At 40.9% G+C, this 18,665-nt stretch overlaps 1 protein-coding gene across 2 annotated transcripts in view; it reads right to left on the reverse strand.

The window, feature by feature from the left end:
• The window catches only part of BCAT1 (branched chain amino acid transaminase 1), a 60,206-nt gene extending 41,547 nt beyond the window's left edge, over positions 1–18,659 (reverse strand). For both annotated transcript variants that reach the window (XM_008635586.2, XM_017736710.1), the window contains exons 1-2: positions 18,550–18,659; positions 2,687–2,758 (exon numbers count right to left, since the gene is read on the reverse strand). In XM_008635586.2, the coding sequence (XP_008633808.1) occupies positions 2,687–2,758; positions 18,550–18,558 (81 nt within the window). In that variant the 5' untranslated portion in view covers positions 18,559–18,659. The remainder of the gene's footprint in view (positions 1–2,686; positions 2,759–18,549) is intronic.
• Between the last annotated feature and the right edge of the window lie 6 nt (positions 18,660–18,665).

Here is an 18,665-nt window from a genome sequence, read left to right on the forward strand (position 1 = left end):
CCTTACTGGTGCAATATCCCCCTCACAGAGATCCAATGCTGGCAATAGACAGAAACTACAACTTAGGTGTGGGCACAAATCACCATCAGCTATTTAAATAAACAGATATATTAATGCATGCATACAACAGTTGAGGGAGGGAGGAAGACTTCACTCACGTGGAAGGAGCTTAGTAGATAAATTCTGGAGCTCTGACACTTTATACAATACAGGAAACTGTAGCACAATCACGATTTCCTTTAATGTTTCTTAGCTGTTCCAAGATCACTGCTCATGTGTCAACTCTAAATGCCATATATTAAATGCTAATAAATCACAGACCCGACAGGATGAGATTTTTAACTGCAGAACTGAGTCAAATTAAGGTAGTTCAGTAGCAGTCAGGATGAAGGAAGTACCAATTCCGACCTGCTGCTTTTAAAGAAGTTCATGAGACTAGAGAACAGCGAGCAGTTAGCAGAGGGGCTCACTGCCTGCCAAAAATCATAGGTAACATTCATTCCTTCCCTCCCAGTGTACAGGGACTTTCTGACTCCGCCTTTCAAAGTCAGACAGAAACTGCAGTGAAATTCAAAGCAGCTCACCCCACCTAAAAAGCACAGCACTGCATTCTAAACAGAAATGTCTTCAGAGGGCTAATCTGGCATTCAAATGTTGGGCATGACCCACTGTAAACAATATGTTTTATGTAAGCTTTAACCAAAACCATACCCTGTTTTCTACATTCCCACAATCTTGGATTGCTTAGGTCACTGGCACAAAATTGCAGTTTTCTTCAGTACAGTCAGCCCCATGGGTCAACTTGATTCCTTTGAAATATTATTAGCTATAGTTTCTGAAATTGTAACTGTAACTGTCTTCCAAAAAAATGTTTGTGAAGTTTCCTAGAATTAATCCATGCTATTTTATTTTCATTTTATGTTGCTGTTTTTTGATTCATTTATGAAGTTTTTCATTCTTAATTTTACTATGAAGTTAAAGAGGCTGAAAATAATTATTATAATGTATGATACTACAACCAGGACCTATACTCTCACCTTAACTTTCATACACACACCTCCCACAGTACAGTATTTTCTAGAAATCTATTCCCCTCTGATGACTGCAGCTAATCTTCAGAAACAATGCCATAAGGCAGGAATGAAGTCTTACAAATTAGACTTCAGCCTGAGCCAGCTGCTTTCTCCTAGCATTATTCCCTTTATGACCATCTGTCCCACCTGCTAATGTATTTTTCCCCTCACCCAGCCTCTCCACTACAATGATTTGCTATTCTGGCTGACACACAAATATCAATAGAAAGAAATCTGGACTAAATCCAACTTTGTGCCACCCAGTACTGGGAGCTTTGGAAAGGCACCTGCTTGACTGCTGGTATAATTAAATCTGCCTTAAGTCTGCTTTAGTTTATGCCAAGTTCACCTGTGACCCAAACACTACCAAGAGTTTGTCGTCACTTTGCCTTCCTTATGGACTGCCTCAATGAGTGAAAGACACAGCTCAGTTTGGTTACACAAGAGTCTCCTCTCTGTAAAGCAATTCTTGTTTGCAAATACACCAGCACACTCTGCTGAATTAATCTAGTGAGATCTGTCTATTTATTGAAGGTGAATTCACAAAACAACCCTTGCACTCGAGACGTGTGGTTTCTTGTGGTTTCAAAACTGGCTGCATGCCTGTTTTTGTTAACATTTTTCAAATCAGACCTTCTAGCTGAAAAGTTATCCTGAGTTTTCCTCCTTGGGCAGAATTGCCAGAGAGACACAACAAGAAGAAATGAGGAAGAGAAGAACTGGAAAGGGCTGAGAATGAGGAAATAGAAATTAAACTGCATGTTACTACATGGTGAAATTCTGTAGTCATGGACTCTCAAGAATTCTTCGTGTTTTCAATGAGACCAACATCAGAATAAACCTTATCAAAGGGTCCAACATATTTATTGCAGCATTAATTTTTCATATCCATTTAAAGCCTAACAACTGAAGGGGAAATAATTACTTTAGAATAATTCAGATGACTGCGCAGCAGTGGCACTGACCAAAAACATCAGGAAGAACATGTCACTTACAAAGTGTATCATCATATTTTCATCTCATGTACTGCTGACAATAGTCAGAAATAACAGGAAAGGAACTGCTGAAAAAACATGAGTTTTTCTGAGTACTACTTTTATATTTCTGCTAAATATAGATGAGGCTTTTTTAAAGACTGTAAATCAGGGAATATAAGAGGAAAAGAATTACAGATGTGTGTCATAAAGAATAAAGGTAAAAGAAGTATAAAAGGCAGGGAAAAAAGGAAATTAGGACAGATGTAGAATTCAAAGGAGCACTTGCTGACAGGCTCTGCACTTTCAACAGAAAACTGGCAGCTGACATCTGTATCCACACAGTTTTTAAAATCAGCTCTTAGTTACTAGCACTGCATTCAGGAAGGAAGCAGAGGAAAAGAACAGTATCTTAACTGAGCTCATTTCTAAGAATAAGATTAAAATAAAAAGAGAAGGATGCAATTTCATGTCAGTTCCTGGCAGCTGCTCAGCATTCCTTACTGTCATAGCCCTGTTTGTTGTGGAGTGCTGATAATGTTCCAGAGCTGCAGTACTTTGGAGTCCTTCTGCAATCCTTAGCTCTGCAACTTTGGGACCCAATGGAAAAACTTGCTTCTGAAGACCACTGATACATACCTTGAAAGATTCAGTCATTTGCTTTCCTGTTTCTCCCGAACATCCGCCACCCGTGCACTCATTCTGGCAGCCCTAGAAAAAATAAAACCAGAGAAAATCAAATTCAATGCACTTTGCAGAAAAGCTGACACACATTCAGTTAATTCATTTCAGGGACAGATTGTATTGAATCATCAGACGTTGTCATCAGTAAATATATTAGTAAGAACTTTGTGGTAGGTTCTTAGCACAACTTTCCGTCTTCTCAGTTCTCACATTTACTTCATTTGCATTATTTTGTGCAACTGCATTTCAGGGCTTTATATATATAACATATATATATATATACACATATAACATCCTAGACTAGATTATGACTGAAGTGTACAAGGTTATGGACAACATCACAAGTCTTTCATTCAGAGCTGAATAAATAAATTGGGTTTTTACACAATTCCATCAGAGCCAAGTTTCTCTACTAAAGTATCTACCTAACAGGTTTGCTTTTGCCTTTTCTCAGAGAAGGCTGAGTAGACAAAGAGAATGGAAGAAAAAAAAAAAGAATTGGTTTCGTTAAATCCTTCATTAAACAAAGACAGTAATAAGGAATTCTCACCTATATGAATAAATAATGAGAATATTTTGCATCATCTACAATGTTGAACTTCAGGCTTCTGCCAAGGAACCAGGAGGGGAAAGGAAAAAAAAAAAAAAGGAGTGCCAGTTCCAGGCATCCTTCTGTTCAACAACAGAGGGATAACAGACAGGTACAAGCCATCTACCTAAAAACAAGATTCCCAGTTCCCACAGCATCAGGTTAGCATCCCTCCTGCACTACCTGGACCTTCTCTGCCAGTAGCCACTAAATGCATGTTATACCCAACAGCATGGAACAAAGGAGACAAATACAGCCCTGACAGGGTTCCTTGTTTCCCAGGAGCCTTTAAGAAAGAGCTGAAAAGGTAAAGTGGGTGCAGAGGCTTGGGAGAGGGAAGAAGGAACCAAGAGCAAGAGGCTGGGGTGATGAGCCATGAAAGAGGATGGCTGGGATGATGGCATAAGGGACCACAGCCAGAAAGATAGAGAGAACTTGGTGGCTGCCTCTCACCCTGCCACCCCCCTCAGCCTGGCTGCATCTTGGGTAGGAACTCCCAGTCCAGGTGGGGAAGCCCCAGATGAAAGGTATAATCCCCCCAAGAAAAGATGCACAGAAAACCTTTCATGGTCAGCCTATGAGATCCCAGCTCTTCACCAGGGAGCAGCCCTCACCCCACAGGGAGGGCTGCATGCAGGTGGATGGCAGTGGCAGGGACACAGCAGCCACCTCAGCCCTGCAGCAGCCACCAAAGAGCGGGGCCAAGGCTGGGACCACACGCATCACAGGTTGGGAAGCATGACACACAAAGTAAATAACATGATTCTTTTCCCTTTTTACAGATCTTGGGAACATGGTAAAACATACAAAAAACAAAAAGCAGTATTTTCAGTGGACCTTCCACAGATCACAGCCTTGCTACCAACAAAAAGTAAAAGGCAAACTCTCAGCCACAGCAGATCTCACTTCCTCTCCCCTTCCCCCCAGGGAGCCCCCCACATCCCTCCTGCCTTTTCTCAGCTTTAACCCTTCTGTTCCTCTTTTTTTCTAACCCTCTACAGCAAAGCAGGCAATCGTGGCTACAGGACCCTCCCTATCCATTAAAGGACAATGTGCCAAGAGATATCATAAATCTCTTTACAATATCTCAATATGCTTTATCCTTCACTAAAAGTATGTTTTATTTGCCTTAAATCTTACGGTTTTCTACTCCAGAAAGACAAGACTTCGGCAGTGTGCATGGGCATTCAGTGGCAGACCCAAGCAGGGCTAAAGTGTTACCCAAAGCAAAGGACACTGTATAATAACAGGTCCTTGCTTTCCCTGTAATTTTTCAAATACTTCCAAATTCACTGGTAAAATCCTAGAAAGCCTTCATGACACCATCAGTTTACAGTAATGAAGTATTCCACAGATGAACTGAGCCAACTGATTTTTCTGTGCACCGCAACAAATTAAGATGGAGAGTGTGCTGGTTACCAGCTAACAGGATGGGAACTGCCAGCTGTGGAACAAGAATATCTCAAGGAGCTCCAGCTCCATTGCTGGCTTTTGTCTAATATCCACTATGCCAAGTTGGATTTTCTAATAATTACTGGTGACAGCAAATACTGACAAGTACTCAACCATTATGCTTCAGTTTCTTCCTGTTGCTGCTTTGTGAAGTTGCCCTAAAGCAAGAGTTGGCATCAACACAGAGCACTGAAGCTGGATACAGTTTAATATTCTCTTTCATGATCTTTTTTAAAGATACCAAGCTTTCATGTGAATTTCAAGTACAGACCACCTACAGGAACAGCCCCCTGGGGGCTCCATCATGTTGCCCTTCAGTTCAAGATTACCACTGAACTCAGTGAAGTCAACAGCCCAATTTTTGGGTATATGCCATGGGGCCAATCCTGTTCTTCATGAAGTCATTATTTTTTACAGATTTAACTCATATTTAAAGCAAATAGCTAACTGCCTTTGTTAACCACACTGAGATTAAACTGAGTTAATCCCTTGGCACTAGAAAGAAATACCACAATTACTTTCTAATTAATGGAGTCATATTTTAATGGCTCCAGGGCTTATAAATCTGAAACATGTTGCTAAATGCAATAAGGAAAATTGCTCCCTGGTTTAGTGCCAACCTTGCCAAGGGAGATATGGCAAGCATAAATTTGCCCTTTGTGTTTAATAGCACAGCAGATTTAAAACTGCCTCCATTAAAACACTGATGTTATCCTAAAGATACATTTGAGCCACTGGGTCAACATGTTCTCAGAAGTCACTCAAGACTGTCTCAAGTTGCTGTACAATTACACAAGCATGACATTATTTCCTATGTTGTGCTGTAGAGACATCAGCGTTTTCTCTGTGGCACATGTAACCGCTTTTTCTAAATGGGAAATAGAAGAGTATTTCGTAGAGTTTCTTCAAAAATACTGAAAACATATTGATTTTAACATTACTGTAAAGCCTGTATGAGAATGAGGTGTAAAGTCTTACAACAGATTAAACTTGGTTAAAAAATGGGGTTTATATGTCATTTAATCTCTGCGGAACACTACTGAAATAAAGACCTGCTGAGTAGTAATTCTGTTCTTACTTTTACAGAAGACTTCAATGATATAATGACCATTATAAATCCTTTAGCACTGACACAAGTGATCACAATACACTCAGCTGGATAACAGTGCTCCCTCACATTAGCACTTAGTTCCAACCTAACTCTTATACAAGGCAGAGGTAAAGCCTTAGGTGGGTATTTGTGTATGTAACACTTACTGGCACTTCTGGCAAATTTTAGGCTTAATAGTTGTCACCTGCACTTCTGCTAGAGCTTTCCCAAACCTGGACCCTCAACTCCTGCACTTGGTCCTCAGGCTGCCTTAGACATACATATCTTCAACATCTTCTAGTATCATGATGCTGCAGTCAATGCTTTCCCTGCTGTCTTTGGCCCACCTTCTCTACTTCTATGCAGTCAGATCATTCATCCTTCTGCTACAGAAACAGGCCCATCTCCTCCCTAAACTCCCCAGGCTTCCTAGACTGCATGAGTGTGCCTTAGGTCCTCCAGTGCTTTTAAGACACTCAGCAGAAGCATCAGCATCTTTGTTCTCATTTGGGACTGTCTGTTCTATAAACTTCCACCAGGTGCTTTGTCAAACTGCTGCACTTGGGGTTTAGCTACTCTATCTCATTGGCTCATCTTCAGTTATGAAACAGGAACTGAAGATTACCAGGAGCTTCATCACTGTGAATTTCAACTGCAAACTGCATTTCTTTAATCTATAGCATATGAGATGATTTATTAAAAAAAAAAAGTCACCAGTTCTCAAAAAAATTTTGCAGTTAACTCTATATGCCATGTACTTTGTCACTCATTCTCAAAGAAAACTGACTCTTTAATCAGTTCTCTCTTCACTTAATTTTCCCTGTTGTTTGAGAACTCTTCTCACCACCAGGGAGCAGAAAACTTTCCCTAGCAGAAGGCAAGAGTAAAGAAATAAATTGAAAATGTTGTCTACAGAGCTCACACTTTCAGCTAGGAAATCATATTGGATGCTTTTCAAAACTACTCAAGTTCTGCAGCTCCCAAAATCCTTAGTCATCTTTTTTGGTTTCACCAGTCATCTGTGTGAAGCCCCCCACAGACTCCATTCTAATGGAGAATTTCATCAACATTTCATCAACAGCACCAGTGCCCTAGTAGAGTACCACCAGTGACAGGGAACATCTGGAAACCTAATTTCATGCCCATGAAAGAACCACAGACAGTGCTTTTCTGGGCAAGCATCAGCTATTCATGGAGGACAAGAACCTAAAGAAACCAAATAAGCCACAGATGCACAGCAGTGATTGCACAGAGTTCCTTCTACCAAAGGAAACCCATCTCCTGCTATAAACACCATCATATCTTGTAGCAGTCATCAGGCCCCAGAAAAGATGGATCAGGAATTTCCTCTCAGTCAGAAGTCATATGAAAGACAGCTTTCAACAAAGAAAGTGGTTTCTGAGACATTTCTCCAAGCCAAAACGGTGTCTTACTGCTTTTTCCCCAGGCCTGCTTCTGGCTACTAAGTGTCTAAGAAATATTTCATGCTCTAATTTGCACTGGAAGGAAAATGAAATTAGAACACTTGCCAGATTGCAGGAATACAGCAGATCAACAAACCCGATACATGACTCATACCCTGGTACTGCGTACAGGCAAGCCAAATGAGGTGTGTGGTGACAGGTACTTTGTCATTCCCAGCTGTACAAATCAGAGCTGCCTTTCTGCGCCACGTATACAATGGAATCCAACATGCACAAATGCCATCTATTCCGTGTATTGCTACAGTCAGAAAAAAACCACTTCCATGACCTCAAAACAGCTTTTACCTGTCCCTAGAAAATGTTAATACAATTTTGCAGCCACACCACATAAGATGAATTTGCAGAATGCCCCCCCCCGCCAGTAATAATGTTCACAGCTTAACAAAAAAAACTAACAAAAACCAAAACAAAATAAAAAACCCTGCACACTGTCAGACAGAAAGAAATTACTGAAGGGCCAAGTCATATAATACTGTTTTTAATATCAACTAAAAAATATTTATTTAATGACATTTGTGAAAGACTTCCATAGTTTAAGAAGCTCATTTGTGGAAGCCAACAGCCAGGCATGTTTATTTCAGCTTCAGAGTAGTACAAAAGTGTTTTAATCCTGTTTTTATATTGCAGGTATGTGAACATGAACATACACAACACATATGCTACCATGCAAGTGTCACCAAGCACATCTGTTGGGCTGGGCCATTTACGCAATTTACAGTCCTGATTCCTGCACTTCCAATACATTTTTTAAGACTGTTCCTCTTTACATAGATCTTCCCTGATGCCTTGTCAGCTTGGCATTATCACCTTACTGTGGCTGCTTGTTCAGCCTTGGGCTGGCACTAATGTTGGTTAAACAGAGGCTGTGCAATGACAGCATACAACAAAGAAAAACACAAGGCAACTAGTGTAGCAGAAAGAGAAGGCTTCCATGCTATTTAATAATAATTTTGCCTCACAGTGAAGGCATTGGGGCTTAGAACATACAAGAGATTCTATGTCCAAGAAAGCTGAATTGCATAAAATAAAGCTGAATTGAAATAGATTGTAATTAAATTAGTCCAAAGAACTGTGCAGGCACTTATCCCTGACTTGAGCAGTTTACTGTCTTTAATTTAAAGCAGTTTAATTAGTTTGACTAAAACTGAAATATGTTCCTCTTAAAACAAGCATCACTGTTTTTATTATGCTTAAATAAAAGACAATTCGGATTATATGAACAATAAGCACAACTTATTGGTTAGAAAAACCTTAAAACAGAGACCATCAAGAAGTGGAAATACTCAGCTAGTCCATCCAAGACTCACGTTCAGTAACAGTTATAGCTATATCACTTTGCAAAAGCACACAAAGTTGGTTTCACGAGAAAAATAAAGGCAGAACAATGCTTGCAAAGTAAAGCCATTGCAAGCAGCACTCTGGTGAAGAACCTGCTACAGAACTAATATCAATTTTTTGACTCAGTGTTTAATACTTGAGTAAGTTCAGTAATGCCTGAACTGATGCAGAAGAAAGCTTGTCTCAGTTCACCTGAAAGATAGCGAGGCTAGGCAAGCTGAAGAAGAACTACTTCTGAAGTCCAAGAAGAATGGGTGCTTGACAAGCTGAATTATCAAGAACCGTAAAGGAACAAAGAGATCAGCAGAAATAGAAAACAAATTAATTTGCTGGAAACTAATACCCTAAGGAGAACCTGACCAGTGATCTTCAGCTTCAGGCTGAATTTATTTTGTCACATATTTCAGAAAAATTTACATGAGCTGTGAAATACAACATGGAGTCTCAAGCGTGATCCTCCCCAATGGAAAAATACTGAAAGCCTCCCACCAGTCCCATCCAATAAAGGACACAGAGCAGCTGTAATCTCCGCATGGTGCCCCTTTATCAACAGTCAGTTTGGTCTTAATACATTTCCTGCACATCTATACAATTCTCCTGCCTATTTTCTTTGCAGAAATAGGCAAGTACTCTAAAGAAATTCTCTTCACAAATGACCTCCAAGTGCAGTGTGCTTCAACCTCGATTTCTAAACCCACTGCTCACACTGTTCTTGATTGTTTTACTTCCTATGACCCTCCTGTTGCTCTGTCATTCCCCAGTGCCATTTCCTCTGTCTTCACAGTTTACTGGCTCTTCCCTTCTGATTTGGGAAAACAGCCTCGCACAACGAGGGGAAGAGGCAGATGACCTAATGGAGCTCTTGCATCTCTAACTCCTATGAACAGTGCCTCTAAGTGACTCTTTTGTTGGTTTGTTTGTCCCTTCTAGCATTAATTAGGTTTTTAACAAGTGCATTGTTTGCTAGAATGGCATGAAGGAAAACATGTTAAAGCAACCAGCTGGATCAAGTTGACCTATAAATTCATCTGCTTGTTTCCTAAGTAGATAGTGTCTCATGGCTGTATGATATAGTGATTGCTCAAACAAAATAAATGAAAATTCTGAAAGGCACCACAGCTTCATTTGTGTCTAGGCCCCGTTCTTTGATATGAGATTTTTTTGTATGAAACTGGCAACAAGAAAGGGTATAAATGCTATTATATGCTTTCCCCTAGCACTGTAACAGGGTTTTGCTCTTTATCACAAGCTTGTGTTCATTATGTTTTCTCTAACATTTTGCTCACATATTCTATAATGCCAGGTACTAAACTGGCATTTTAAGATTTTATAGTAAAATTAAGCAGGATGCACTTTTAACTGTACTGTTATACCAGAAAAGATGAGCCTAAGAACAATAAAAATTAATTTGTTTATTTTCCTTGGAGATTCAGTTACACTGACTATATTTTTTATTCTGAAACAGCTGTACAGATAAACGATAGATCTGATTTAAAGATGCATAAAATATAGCTTGCAATTTATTTGTGAAATTGCCTGATGGTGGAAACTCCACACAGATCCTGCAGCTGATGACCAAGGCAATTGGTTTTATGCAATTACCAAATGAAAATATAAATAACATGAAGGCATAGAGAGCAGAAACAAATCAAATCATTGTCTGAAGAGTTACTGAGGGCTTAGAACTGGAAGCAGACAATTTAGTGCAGGAGACCAAAGCTTCTGCAGTTTGCAAAATAAATCATTGTAGACTCCTGGGGGGAAAAAACCCAACCAAACCACGGCAGAGACAGTGATGGATTCCAAAATGAGAACTGACATGCTCAAAGAAAAGAGCTAGCAGACAAAAACCTGTTTTTAAGGACACAGTCCTGTTTGCAAGCTCCTTCCTAACTACAGCAGCACCAGGAGAAGCACGAGGTCAGGCCAGAATCACTGGCCTGTATAAGGGGTCATTTGTAGCTATTCTCAGAGTGCTCAGACCGTGTCCCACTTAAGTCCATTTTGCACTGGAATAAAGGTTTACATAAGACACTGAGCAAAGAAAAATGACACACTGAAAACGAAAGGTCTGTGGAGGGAAAAAAACAGCTTTTGGAGGAAGGAGTTACTTTTTCCACCGTTAAGTCCCATGGACAGTCCCACTAGCGATCCTAGAACTGTAACTCACACAGCTGGCTCACGAATGCAAGTGCACGTGTGGTTGCTGGTACATAAAGGGCTGATGCAGGCTGACTTGATACCACATCTAGCTCTGGTAACTTTACATGGCCTATTTAATCATAATCCATTATCAAATGCCACTGCTGAAAAGCACAAGAAGCATGACTTTCCGCAGTGTGTTGGCTGTTAGTGCTGTTATTCCCTGTTCTCTGTTTCCCAAGAGGCTGGTATGCCTGTGAAGTGTCCAACAGATGAAGCTGATAAAGCACGGCAGCAGCTATCTAACCTGGGGATCTGATTGGGCTCAAGTCTGCAGGTACACTCTGCTCCACTAGTCAGAGGAATGCTCCTTAAAAATGTGTTCCTCTGCTGTGTCAGTCTTCTCAAATGACTGAGCAAAGCCACATTTCTTTGCTTGCAGGCAGAACCATGCACGCGCAGATGTGGGCTCTTCCTAGACATTCAGCCACAATGCTGCAGAAAGACCCTGAACCGAGCTTTCAGGGCTCACAGTGATCTAGCAGGTCTTGTTAAGAGATGCATGAAAGTTATCCTGTATCTCTTCAAACAGATGATGCAAGGCAGGGTAGGGAAAAAAAAAAAACCACAAAAAAAGCCCCCAAGAAAACCCCAACAGGACAGCAAGCTTTCTGGAAATATTGCAAATACTGTGTTCTCTTGGATTCTGATGGCAGGCTGGAACTGTTTGTTCTAGATACAGAACCAAGACCCTCATTATTTATAAGCTTTAAAGGATCTCCTCACTGTAAGACTTGGAAGCCTGGCTCTACAGTCACAACACCTAGGTGAAAGAAGGCAGAAATATCCATCTCTTCTACAAACAGGAAACTGAGGCATGGATTGTCCCACTGGCACACTTCACCTGGTTTGGCAGCTCCTTCAGGGAATTCACTGGGGTGCCAGAATAGGGTATGCACAGCCCCCCAGGAACTAAAACATACCCATCAAATCCATTACCGTTCTTCCCAAGGAAGAAGAACAGGTCCAAATGACTGATTTACAGTGGGTTTGGCTGTTCACTACTCACAGCTATAACCTATTCAAGTTTCTTGCCTACCAACACACAGGTGATGGCTGCAGAACACCTGCCTATACCAGCTCCAGTGGGTTTTAAGCCTCGCATAATTGGTTTGAAGCAACGAGAGACCTCTCCAAAGCCTGGGTTATACCCCCTGTGATGTGTGTTTTGCTGTATGTTCAAACACTGCTCTGGACACAGTTCAACAAAGTAGAAAGGAAATTGAAGCTTTCCTTTTTGAAGCACTAGGAACACAGCTAAACCAAAGGGAAAATCCTTGGGACCTGTTTGAGGACAGCATCTACAAAAATGTTCTTGTTCCAGTAACAACAAAGAGGGAGCATATTTGCATGATAGATGTTCAGCTCAGAATATTCTAGGAACTTAATTGCTTTACATCCTTTATGAGTTGCAGAGGGTGTAACAGAAGGTAATAAGCATTATCCACCACACCAAGCAAACGTAAATAATCCCACGGAAGCTTACTAACAAGGCAGGAAAAGCAGGGCACAACTACAGGGTCACTGCAGTGTCACATGTTACTCCCTTGAATGTGGTACAAGAAGATAACACCCAGAAGAAGCTGCTTTTCTTAATATCATCTGCTCAAAAGAGGTAAAATATTTCAAACTAGTGACAGAACGAGCTATCCCACTTATTTAATATGTATTCAACTGTGTAACAACTCTAAGAGAGGAAAAAATCATGGATTATAACACTCCAAAATTTTGGAGCTGCGTTAAACTTATCCTATGTGTCCTTTCTAAAGAACATGAGCAAGTCCTTCATCTGAAATCCCCTATCATTTGTTGACAGTGCCCAGAGCAAACTGAATGCTGCCCAGGGAATTTGAGAGCAAAATATCACTCAGCACATTAAAAGTGGCCTTGGAAAAGTGTGGTCACAGATGAGGTATTTGTAGAGGTGTGAGCGTTCAGCACACATGAAGTACACAAAGCAAAGAGAGGACCTTTGCCCAAATCATAGCATGGCAAAAGCTATGACAAACATAAATCAGGAGTGATGCAGTCTCTATTAGAAAAATGACAGCTTTGAAATGCACTGGTAATGAAGATAATAAACTGGCCTATGACAACTAACGTAGGCTTGTCCTCCTACAGTTCAACATCTGTATCATTGATCACACAGCCCTGCTCAGCTCCCCAAATCTAAACTGACGAATGACTCATTTATAACATGAACAAAAGGCTTTGTGGGGCTTCAATCTAGGTGAGCATCAATGTTTGTGACATTTTGGAATGTATGAAGCTAATCTCGAGCACCTTAAAACAGTTTAGAATTGCATCTGATTTGTCCACTGCTGAAATCCAGTTCACCTGGAAATGGCAGGACAGAACATTAATTTTATATGTATGCTCTAATAAATATTTTGCCCAATTAACATGGTGAAAACATTGCTGGCTACAGCACACCACCTTAATAGAAAATCTAAAAGGAAACAATTGTAAATGCTAATTTTCAGCTCAGTGACCAATCAGAAAGGAATGCTGTTACTGAACTTCTATCTCCAGGTGTCAAGACGGGAATCAAATGGTAAATGCCAAAAATGGTCTCTGAAAAAGTGTTGAAAGATAAAGGATAATATTAAAAATATTGAAAAGCACAGATGATGTACTCATGATGGATAAACGCCTCAAATACATGAGCACGTGAATAAAATTATGGTTTTTCTGCATGCATGTAGACATGCAGCTGAACAGCTGTGGCAAAACTGTACCTGTGTAGCCACTACATGTAGTAATACCCTGTGCTAAAACTATTACTTCATGCTTATTCATTCTTTCTAGCTTTTACCCTCTATATTTCAGGCAATACTTTCTAGCAATTAGGAAGGGGTTTGTCAAATTTTAAGCAGGCATTGCCACAGGGCAGAATTCAGAAGGGCTGTGATGTTGAAAATTTGATAATAAATCTTGATGTTCTGTTCTCAAACAATAATTATGGTACTCAACTATAAATCTATAAAAATAGTTCATAACAAACCAACTATAAACTATAGAGCCTATAAAAAAAAAAAACTTACACTTTTTCTTCATCCAGGATCAAAAACTTAGCCTCTCCACCAGTTTCCTCAAACTTTAAAATCAGGGAAATAAAACCTGCATCATGCATCTGGTAAGAAATTTACTTAGCAACTGGCCTGCCAGCTATGTTGAGGGTAACTTCATAGTAAATGTTAACACTTGAAGTTTCTTTTCCATACTCATTTGATTAAGAATTTCCTTTATTTTAATGGAGGTTTGGAAACTCTACATCAAAAGAAATTGTATTTTTACTGATGATTTCAGGTGGACTATCTGTAATTGTCAATTAATTGCATGATGATATGCAAATGTATCATTTTATAAGAGTAGAATATGCAATTTTATGTGGTAACCTTATAAATTGTATTTCAGATGCAGCAATTTAATGTTCACATTCCTGGAAATCAAAAATTATTCAGTGTTTCATAGTTTTCCAGCTTAACCTCTTCTGTTAAGCACAGGGACTTCCTCAAGATAATAACGAAAATAATACTACTATACTGACATGTTAAAGAATATACCTTCTGCAAAGAAATCTGCCTGCAGTGGTGACTTTAAACACCACCTTTGCACAGACTTCTTTGTGCTGTTAAAAGCCAAGCAGTCAGGGCTCTGGACAAAGATGTATTGGTCCACACCACTGAGTGTGTCAAAAACTAAGACTGGACTTAAAAAAAATTAGTTTGTAAGCTTCTTCTCAGGACCACAGGAAAATCCAGGCTGGAAGGGACGTCAGGATGTCTTTAATTCAACCTCTTGCTCAAAGCAGGGCGAGCTCGGAGCTCAGACCATTTTTCTAAGGCTTGATCCAGCGGGGTCTTCAGAGCTCCCAAGGATGGAAACTGCACCGTCTCTCTTGGTAGCCCACTTCCCAAATGTCCTTGTGGAGAGAATTTTCTCCTTATACCCCATCTGAACCTTTTTTGTTTCAGTTTATGCCATCATCTCTCATCCTCCTGCCATATAGCACTGCTAAGCCTCGCCACATCTCCATCATTTTCCTTTAGATTGTGGAAGGCTGCTGTTACAGCATCCCAGAGCCTTCTCCGGACTGAACACACTCTGTTCCTTCAAACTCACAGTGTCAAAGGTTTCAAAAACTTCATTCTCAGTAAGAGTAATGCAAATTCAAACATTTATTACAGAAGTGATGACCCTTAAGACAACAGTCTTAATGAAATTAAACAAGTGGACATGATTTGTGTGGCAGTGATGTCTCTGAATCCTAGTGGAAATTATTCCAATCAGAACCTTGTGGAAATAAACCCTATTTGTATACCAGGAAAAACAACTTTTTCCTGGTATACAAATGGTGCTTACTAGGAATGTTTTTATCAAGATGGTGTGTGAAATGCTCTAACAGGCAAACTGTTAGCAGCAGTTAGCAGTAGCTGTGTACCTGCTGGGAAGTTATATGATGCCCTTCATTAATGCGTCAGGTATACTCTAAAATAAAACTTGGAACACATTGCAGACCTCAAGGGAAGAAGTAAATGAATAACTCTGTTGGAATGGTATTATGACATTAGTTTGCAAAACCAGTAATAAACTATGGGCCAAGATGCACAAAAAACCCGATGGGTAAAAGTTCTTGATCATTTTAAAGATAGTTTCAACTATTCTCATGTTAAGTTTGGGATCCTCAGATGTACACACCAAAGGGTGCTTTCCATAAGCATAACGCTGGATTTTCCTCTGCAACAGCATATGGTAATACTTCCTAAATTGCCCTTCTGCAACAGGTGCTCTATTTTATGATGCAATTTTACCTGGACCTCTAATGTATAAAGCCATAAAATAATGAAGCTGTTTCCAAGGTAAACAGGGCCACCCATTCACTTCATCCTGTGTTAGAATTGGAGGCGCTAAGATGCAAGCATGGAAGTGACTATGAACATAACATATTAGGGTCACATACTACTTTGATTTATGCTCAACTACCATCTAAAGTCAGACTTTTAAGATGAAGTTTGGGCATTTAATCTCTCCACTACAGCCATCGTTGCAGGCGGGTAGCCACAATTCATTATCAAAAGCCACAATCAATACTGAGTGCCTTGAACTCATGGAGCTGCCTGCTGAGCTTATCCAGCAGCATGAAGAACGTAACGTGCCCCTGTGGCAACACGAACGTGCCAGCCCTCACATCTGTGGCCTAAGAAGGCTGATTGTGCGAATTTTACAGAGAGAATTTACCCCTTGGCTCCTTCATTCTGACACTGAAGGTCCTACCCTCAAACCTACTGGTAATTTTCAGCATTATACATTCAGCTATGATTATTCATGTAAGAAAATGGCATAACACAGGGAAGCAATGAAAATGCCTGTTCTAATTCTTTACCATGCCCACGTCACCTAATTTGTTTTAAAATGCCTGAATAAATGCAGAGCACCTGAGTGTTTACACAGTTAATGAACCGATTTACCTCCTTTCCTAACATTTTCCTCCCAGGGATAAATTATGACTAATGAAATCCATCTGAATTATTTTCATCTATCAAATTAAACCAAGAATACGGCCTATGGACTATTTTAGCAAGATACCAGTAGTGTTAAAGCTACCTTATGACTTTGCAATCTTCTCTTTTACCTATGACTTTGCAGCATATTTCAGTGCTCAATTTGCATGGCAAAAAATCAGCATATCCACTGGATCACACAGGAGTGCTAGGCCTGTCAGTAACAATCAGGTGCATTAGGTGGACAAGGCAGAGACTGCAGAAACCAGAGGCGTAAATCATTTCTTATACATTACTTTAAACAGGACAGAAAGGGAGGGTTGTGGTTGAGCTGGAAATAGTTCAAGGAAAAATAGAGGGTCGTGACTAAACACAGGAAATGATGAAGGGAGAGATGAAGGGACAAGGAGGTGCAATAATGCTATTGATTACTGAAACATTTACAAATGTATCAGTTTTTACATAAGTATGGTGATAATCAAATCATAATTTTCTGTACCTTTGATAAATGCGCTACAAACACACAGTGACAGCCAGAGCCCTGGAGAGCTGACAGTCGGAACAGACAAGGCAAATAAAGGGTAAAGGGCTCAGACAAGTGCCGACCTGCCCAAGGCCACATCACTTCCAAGTGGCAAGAGCATCCTTTTACTGCTGTAGCTATTGCTTCCTTCCATGTCTTCTTCAGTAAAAAGACAAAGCGAAGGTTGGTTTTGAGCAGGTGAGAAGAAGCCAACGAGATGTCAGCGCTGCTTTAAGCAGACAGGTTGGTAGGTCTATGGTTTCCCTGTTACTCGTTTTTTTTTGTAAGGCCATGCCAGCGCATTCCTGAGAGGTGCTGGAGGACACCGTGGAAACCGGAGCCATGCCCTCTTTCCTTGACACACAACAGGTACATCAGAAACGAAATAAAACACAGCAGTCTGCCCCTTCCTTCAGATGCTCCATTCTGGCTCTGAGCATTGTGGCTGGGGGAGCTCTTGGGTATTTTCCCTGAGTGGTTTCAGACCAGTTTTCTGCCATGGCTGGTCTGCCACCTTCCAGCTGCAGGGAGGGCAAACAGGGCTATGACAGCATCCCAAGGCTCCTCCAGAGGCTCATCCATCCTAGCCCTGCCACCATGAGTAGCAACTGCACCACTGCCAGAGTCACCCAGGGGACAGTATTGCTGGATGTGAGGAACACTTGCCATCAGCAGCAGAGAGGAGCTGGGGAGACACCTGCCAGTCACATACCTGTTGCGCCTATATTCCATCTGCTAAAGTGACCCAAGGAAAGCAAATAACTCAGCCGTGTTTTCCTCAGCTGTTAACTTTGGCATCAGACTGCAGCTGTGCAGTTCACAGTCGGCCCAGCGCCGACCTTCCTCAAAACCCAAGCATTATTGCAGTTGTTCCACAGGGTGTAACGTGGCTATGGTGTTTCCTTGGTCTAATTGAAAAGCACCAGTGCTAACTCCATGCCCTTTGGCTTGACAAGGAAGACTTCTTTTTAATCCCCAGATCAGCCTCACTAAGTAGAAGAGCATAAACATGACATTCATAAAAGGAGAGTGCCCACAGATGCTCATGCGCCACATTAGTGTTTGCTACCGACAACTCCTCTCTCATTATTTAAAGTTATTTCTGAAATTACTAAAAACCTCTAAGTACATGTTACTGGATTTTACCCATAGTCTATTTTAGTACAAGGGCAGACATAAGAGCTTTAACAAACTCACAGGCATAAAAATACTTGATGTCTGCCAGGAGACCATAACCTCTGCAGGCTTTTGGTTTGTTGTTTTTTTGTTTAGGTTTTTTTAATCATTGAGAGTCCCATAAACAAGAAATTCCCCTAAAGGAAATCATACACCTTCCCTTCCTCCATCTCCATCCCCCCTCATTATTTCTTTTCCACAGAATTACTTCTTTTCCACAGATGCTGTCTGAAATGAAAGAGCAAGGAAAGAGGTAGAATCACACACATCCTGCCTCTAAATCTCAAACAACAAATCCATCGGGGACAGAAATCCGTTTCGCAGAGCACAAGTAAATCGGGGCACTAAAATCTGCGGACACAAATCGGCGAGCTACCGATTTGCCATGGAGAAGCTCTGCTGCTCCGCATCTCCGGAAGGATGGACGAGTGGATTTCGGCAGGAAACCCGCTCCGCTTACCTTGATCATGCTGGCAGGGGCGGGGGGGGCTCTCGGAGGGATGGAGCGGCGGATCGCCGAGCCCCGGGGGCGGATACAGCGGCGCCGGCGCTGCGCGGGATCGGGGCCGGCCGGAG

The sequence above is a fragment of the Corvus brachyrhynchos genome, unplaced genomic scaffold (assembly GCF_000691975.1).
Source record: "Corvus brachyrhynchos isolate BGI_N302 unplaced genomic scaffold, ASM69197v1 scaffold246, whole genome shotgun sequence".
Classification (NCBI taxonomy): Eukaryota; Metazoa; Chordata; class Aves; order Passeriformes; family Corvidae; genus Corvus; species Corvus brachyrhynchos.